Source organism: Palaemon carinicauda, chromosome 13 (genome assembly GCF_036898095.1).
Source record: "Palaemon carinicauda isolate YSFRI2023 chromosome 13, ASM3689809v2, whole genome shotgun sequence".
Lineage (NCBI taxonomy): Eukaryota > Metazoa > Arthropoda > Malacostraca > Decapoda > Palaemonidae > Palaemon > Palaemon carinicauda.
This window is the reverse complement of record NC_090737.1, coordinates 112,040,153-112,047,652: the sequence shown is the minus strand read 5'-3', so window position 1 is coordinate 112,047,652 and position 7,500 is coordinate 112,040,153. Positions and strand designations below refer to the sequence as shown.

The following is a 7,500-nucleotide window of genomic DNA, read 5'->3' as shown; positions in this document are numbered from 1 at the left end:
TTGTTTCGCGAAAGCTCTACATCCCATGCTTATCCTTTTTTTATTTCGGTCTCGTGTCCTCGGGGAACACTTACTGTGTGTCCTATATGTTTCATCTATGTATTTTCATCAAAGGTTATTTTAGTTTTACTTATCTTAATTTTTAGTCCTACTTCTCTTCTTTCTTTACTCAAATCTTCTCTCTTATGTTACAATTCGTCCCAGGATTCACTAAATCACAGACACGCGTACACACACGAACCAACACACACACACATATATATATATATATATATATATATATATATATATATATATATGTGTGTGTGTGTGTGTGTGTGTGTGTGTGTGTGCATATATATATATATATATATATATATATATATATATATATATATATATATATATATATATATATATATATATATATATATACTGAATAGACACCATCCTGGTGGCGTCCAAAAGTCGAAGATTGTGTCTCCCCGGACAAACTGTCCAGATAGTTTTCAAAATAACAGGAAAACTGCATTTACTTTTCTTCATTAGTTATTTGGTGTCGACACGTGTATTAAATCACTTCGAGACCTTTCATAAGATTTTACAGAATTCCATTCCGATCTTACAAGCTTTCTCTTTCTTCGTCGAAGCCTATGATTCTATTTTTTTGCAGCAAAATAGACGTCGATTTTTCAGGAACTACATCTCGAGCTCAATTTTTTTTTTATTTGGAAAGCCCATACACTCCCTCAGAAATCTAAGTTTTGGATCAGCATTGGTGTGGGGCTTGATTGCATTTGCAGGGGCCTATTTTTTTATGACAAATTGTGTTCTCGATGCTACTACATGTTCTGCAATAGACAAACGTTAAGAATAACAAAATAGGTCCCCAGAACATTGCAAAAGCGATAGGGAATGAAGAGAAAACGATGGACGACATACTAAGTCGAATTGTGGGTATTGACTGTCATAGAAAAACCACAGACAAATGGAAGAGCGTTTCTGATGTCTTTGTCTTGCAGTGGATTAATCACGAATGATGATGACAATCATATATAGGTACGTGTGTAAGCAAATGCACATTCATGGTTGATTATCTGTGAGTGTGTGCATGTGTATTGATTGCACACTAGCATAACAAAGTCCAATCCTGAGACCTTTCCATCTTTTGATGCCTGCACATGATTGCTTTACACAAGAATACTTATAATGTGGAGTGATGTTCCAGGAGTATTCATGAAACTTAGCTAATGAAAGTGCGCTCGAGATTGGGTTAATTGCATATACTGAACTTTGGGATAACTTTTGGGATATAAGATCATTACCATAAGAGAATCAGGAAGGTAATAAAGATCGGTTCAGTGTTACAATTTCGAACGGTACGATAAAATGCACTGTGCAATAAATTCTAAGTTTTGAAAGATGGCTGTTCTGAATCCAATCCCTCTCGTATCAAATTGAAAAAATAACTGATATAGGATTAACTTTATTTTCTTTTCTTTTTTAATTAGAATTACTACGATTAATACAATTTTATCCATCCTTTAAAATCTACTATAGATATATATATATCGAGAGAATGAATGAATGAATGATTTGAAGTTCTCTGTCATCCTGACATCGAAGGTCATTGGCGCCAATATCGTTTATTATAAATAAAGATTAAAAGAGTATTCAGTTAAAACAAGAAAATTAAATATGTTATAGAAGTTAAATATCATTAGGAAGACCTGCTTCAAATATAGATTTAAAAATGCCACTAGCATTATACGATACGTCCTGTGCAAGGACCTTTGCAAGGATGAACCTGCTATCTTCACCCCGAGCCTCAAACAGATATCTATTTCTTTCTCTGCTATAAGTGGGGCATTCAGTCAGCAAATACCTCACTGTCAAGGGTATCAAACAGTCGTTGAAATATGGTTGGTGTTGGCCAGCCTGCAGAAACTCATGTGTCATCCGAGTGTGACCAATACGGAGACGACAAAGCGTAGTCTCCCATTTTCAGGGCATGCCATTATACCTCCTAGGGGATATAACAATAGCAAGTTTTCTCATCTTATTTTTGGTTAAACTACCTTAGTGCTGTTGCCAAATGCTATAAATAAAATTCTTAATTGCTAGTATAAAATCATTATAGAGAATGGGATAACTTCTTGGTAGCAACTCGGCTGCAGCACTCTTTGCCAATGAATCTGCCTCCTCATTTCCAGACACACCTACGTGTGCCGGAACCTAGCTAAATCGAACTGTTGTACCTTTTAGGCCAATAATTAAAAGCCAATTTAAAATCTTAAAAGATATAGGATGACGAAAATTAAAAACTTCTAAAGCTTGAAGGACAATTCTTGAATCACTATAAATGGTAAAATTGCCCTCATATTTTAATGCTATTTTTTCAATAGCGGCTAGTATGCCACATAATTCAGCATTAAATATGGAAGATATTAGAGGAAGTGCAACTCTACAGTTGAAAGAACTACTATATACTCCAAATCCAACGTCAGCATCAGATTTCGAGCCATCGGTATAAATAAAAGTTGATTCCCTATGAAGGCACAAGACAGGGATGTCATGCTACTCTTTCCTTTAAGATGTAAAATCAATTTTGATGTTTGTTGGATGATTTTCTTTATTTGTTGTAACCTTTTATATTCAGAATCCCCCAAAATACACATAAATCTAAAGGATTTTATATCAAAATAGCATTTTGGTAATAATAATCGGTAGATACATATCTGGTCATATTCAATATTTGTTTTCCAATATATTTCATCTAGCCTTAAATTGAGAGCTTTATTCATATCAGCCAGATTATATAGTGAATAAATGAAAGGGCTTCCCTTGATCAATGTATTCCAACTCGCTGTGATTTAATACAAACATAATTCAGAAAATAGATAAAAGAGTTTTTACAATTACTTATTTGCGATTATTTAGTTTTCAGAGAAAGCTATGAACTGCAGCTCGTCATAATCCTCAGAGGAATCCTATGTTTAAAATGAATATTTAAATATTTATAAGTTTTGAAATCACTCTAGAAGTAATTGTACTTCGATATATCTACTTGAACAAATGGAAGTTCTGCGATCACAATTAATGTTTCTCTGGAAAATAAAACTCAACAAATACAAAGTTTTAAAAAAATACAATATAACAATTAGGATACTTAACAAGTTATAATCATGATTTTCCTTACATAACCAAATCCAATGTTTAAATATTGCCTTGACATCACATCCTAGATATCATACAACCAAAGTTCTGTATGAAAACCAACTTTAAAATAAATATTTCATCATTCATCTTACGAAAACTAAGCTTGGAACAGTTAGACCAGCAATTACATCTTAATAACTTCCATTACCGTAATGGTAGTTTCTTCAAATTCTTTGTAGAACTTTATTTAATGCTTCCTCCGAGACGTGCTTACGTCAGTTTTGCTGTTCAGTACACTATCAGTCTAATAAACTTTACCCATTGGTTAGAAGGGAGAAGTTCCGTGAATATGTTTCTTTAACATAAATTTGTAAGTTTTGAATTTATGAAGTTTAACATTTTTATCTCGGTTATTCTTTGAACATTTTAGTCTTCTGTTAATAATCTTTTGAGACTGTGTTGGTAGTATATCTGTCAAATTATTATTCTCCGTGTTACTTTTTTCTACATACCATGAAGTGGGTTTCCCAGAAATTCAATGTATTTCTTTAATAATTTAATAGATCCTAGCATCAGTAACTTGGGATATCACGCGTCTTAACTTGTAAGTTTATCAGTGATGTCATACATGGTTTATAAAATTTGATTAACTGCAGTCAAAACATATACAGTACTGGAGACCATTAGACTCTTTTAATAGACTTTATTGAAAGTATTAAAATCTTCAGATTGGTCGAATACTTGATAATAGAATTTTTTTATACGTGATATTATTCGAAAACAACAACGAAAATTAGCCACTATTTCATTTCTTGAAGGTTCAATTTCACTCATATAGTCTGAACGCTCATCTTTAACATTCCAAATCGTGGACATGAACCAAGAATTCCACGTAACAATCACATTGATTTTTTTTTATTGCTTTTGCAATATCTTATTTATTAAAAAGTCAATAAAAAACTTATTAAATGTATTGCAAGGGATTTACTATTAATATTTCTTTTTCTCTTTTTTGCTTTTAATTTTCCGATGTCTGAAACTACTGTTTTGAGTTTGATGAATTAACTTATGAGGTGACTTTACTTTTCTATCTTTATTTCAGGATAATTTCGCACTAAGCTTTTCTAATGAAAATAAATACTTGGCTTGTTCAATAATGATTTTTTTTAATGGTAGGTAAATCATGATATTAAAAATAGTGAGATATGATTATTTTTTTATTTTTTATAGAGAACTAGAGGTAGCGTATTGCTAAAAATGTTCGGTCGTTTACTTTAGTTACTTTAAGGGCTGCTTTTCTGGTCATATAAAGAAAGGGAACCCTGCACTCTACAGGACCTTCACAGTTTTATCATATGCATACCAAGAAATTCAGCATTCCTCACAGCATATTGCTAGTTTTGTCACCATTGAGTATTATTCCATGAAAAATAATTAGTTTATTGCACGGAAAGTTAAATCAATTTTTATTCTCTCACCTTATGAATTCCGTTTAGATCTGCGATCATTACTTTTTTTTTTTTCAATGAAGATTATATTTGAATCTCATTCACATGTTTTTAATCTATAATCATAAAAAGTTTCTGACCAATCGGGTAGAATTACAGGAAACGCAAACCATTTACCTATGTACTGAATAACTCCAGAATATTTGTAAACATACATAAAAACAACGAAGTACCAATTTCCTTGTTGAGTATCATTGGATGGTTTACTAATTTACTCTCTTTCTTTTCAGCTGTTCTCCCAGTCAGTCCCATTTCCTTGGTATGGATGGTCTTGTGAAAGTGAATACAGAAAAATTTGTCTTTTACGCGAGGTGTGCCGTATGTGGTTCTTCGAAAAAATTATCATGGATGGCTATTTACCTAAAGAGCATGATCAGCATAAACCCTCTCAAAAGGAAAGTCTATCTGATTTATTTTTGAATTTGAAAAACAAAAATCATAGTTTAACATATGGGAATAAATTATTAATACTACAAAGTCTGCAGAGTGATGAAGCTACCCAACCGAGAATCCATTTTTATACATGTCCTTTATGTAAAAAACCATATCCAACGGCTGAACAGTTTAAAGAGCATTTAGGTGAACATGTAATTTATTTTATTTGCAAGGCATGTGGTCGATCGTTTACTAGACCTAGGACGTTAAGAAATCATTTACAGCATTATTGTAAAAAAAGGCCTTTAATGTGTAAAGTCTGTAACAATATATATCATGGAGTTGAAGTGCTTAAAAAACACTGTGAAGTACACTTTAAAGACCCCGAATATATTTGCGGCTTTTGCGGCGAGAAACATGGAAGGTATCTGTGCTTCAAAAATCAATACATAGGAAAAAGTAAGTTAAAAGAGTTAAGCCTAGCAGTGAATTCACCAAGAAAGGGGAGTGCCTCTCCAGCAATCTTGCAAGAAGTAAACCATCATCGGGGAGAATATCAGTCCAATGTATATCCAGGAACATCACAAAAGTTAATGTCGATTCGAGATCCTTTGATTTACAATGCAACAGGCAATCCAAAACCAAGGAAGGGTGAAGTGATTTTAGTTAGGGGATCCTCTAGTGTAAAGGCTAATGCAGTTGTAGCATCAGGAAAATATTCTCCGCCGATTGCATTTGCCATTCCAAGGGATACATGGAAAGGGATGTCGCTAGGAGAGCCTTCACTTACAGATGGTGTTGATTATGTAACGATCCCCTTGGAGAAATCTTTTTCAAACAGATTTTCCTATTCGACAAATATTGTCAGTCCACAAACATCCAGGGAATATTCACCAGATGACAGACCAACTCAAAATGAAATCCTTGAAATAGGTGCATATGTTGAACTTGGAACTAGAGGTGATAATCAGAGAGCATTCCTTGAGGGTTCATCATTAGACATGCCTTTCTCGACCAATGCTGCTATTCATCCTTCTTTTTTTGAGTGTTCATCTTCAACGAACTCACCCCAGAGTGTGACTGGCAATCATGAAGCATTCTTGAAAGGAATATCGTTGAAAGGGTTTGCATCTGTAATTGAGACTCCATGTCCAAGAATCTACCAAGAAGACTTAACACAAAACAGGTCTCCTTCCCAGAGTGAAATTTCTGAAAAAGCCACATCTCTTACATGGGTGACCTTGAAACCACCATCCTCTGTGACTGAAAATGATAATCGAAGTGCCTATCTTAAAGGGCCATCATTAGAGGCTTCTTTTTTAAAAAGTCTTGCTGATCATCCTCCGTTCTTAGCACCTTCATCGTTAAAAAGTCCTTCCCAAAGTAAGATTGATAATCATGAGGTATTATCTGAGATATCATCAGAAGGATTTTCACCATCAATTGAGATACTGAAACCAAAAATCTCTCATGAAGATTTATCTTTCGTGAGACCATCTCAAAATAACATACCTGAAAAAAGTAGCTACCCAAAACATAAAAATTCACGGGCACCATCTTCCGTGAAAGAAATAGATAAATTGAGAGTTTTTTCTGATGGGCCATCATCTTCCGAGACACTTTTATTGGCCAATTTTGCTAATCCTTCATCTGTTTTAGATGGTTCATCTTCAAGTAGAACATTCTATACCAGGAAAGATAATCATGAGGTCTGCCTAGGAGGGACAACAGCGGAGAAAACTCAGATCTCTACATGCAGTATTGATGATCAATCGATCCCATTTGCGAAAGAATTGGAATTAGGAACTTTATCATCATTTGAGATATCACCTTCACTTCATGAATTTCCAAAAAGGGCATTCGAGAAAACAAAATCATTTTCGGACACTAATGATTTATCCCACTTTTCAGAAAACAATTTACCCAATAATTACATGGCTCTTGGTCTTCCTGCTGACATGTATGAAATATCCAGTAATTTTCAGAACATAGAAATGAGTGACATGCTTAATGAAAGTCATAGAGATAATAGTGTTGTATCTGTGAATGAGGGAGATGATATTTTCCCACAATGGAGCTATTCAATGAAATCAGAGGCTGGGAAAGAATTAATTGATCATGAATATGGAACTGAATATGATGCGTCTGAAATGAATGACAATTTGAACTTTGCTAATGAAGATCCAGAATATTACTATTTAGATAGCTTAGATTATTTGAAATGTTTAAATGATTAAGCATTCAGAAAGTTATTGGGAATCGAGATTGTGTTGAGAACCAATATCTTATAAATACCGTTGAAGTAGTCGCTTCCTTGCGCGTTATAAATAAGTCTAACTCATATTTTAATGTTTACTTTATTCATAGGTAATGTATTATATATCTAATTCTTATTAATTACATGTTATTAAGTGTACTGTTATAACCTTATATTTGATAATTGTAAGGTATTCTCTTTATATTTTACCCAATAGTGATG

At 33.4% G+C, this 7,500-nt stretch overlaps 1 protein-coding gene across 1 annotated transcript in view; it reads left to right on the top strand.

The window, feature by feature from the left end:
• The first annotated feature begins 3,406 nt into the window (after nucleotides 1–3,406).
• The window catches only part of LOC137652020 (uncharacterized), a 4,305-nt gene continuing 211 nt past the window's right edge, over nucleotides 3,407–7,500 (top strand). The window contains exons 1-2 of the mRNA XM_068385231.1: nucleotides 3,407–3,508; nucleotides 4,877–7,500. The exon at nucleotides 4,877–7,500 is cut by the window's right edge and continues 211 nt beyond it. Of these exons, the coding sequence (XP_068241332.1) occupies nucleotides 4,967–7,258 (2,292 nt within the window). The 5' untranslated portion in view covers nucleotides 3,407–3,508; nucleotides 4,877–4,966 and the 3' untranslated portion in view covers nucleotides 7,259–7,500. The remainder of the gene's footprint in view (nucleotides 3,509–4,876) is intronic.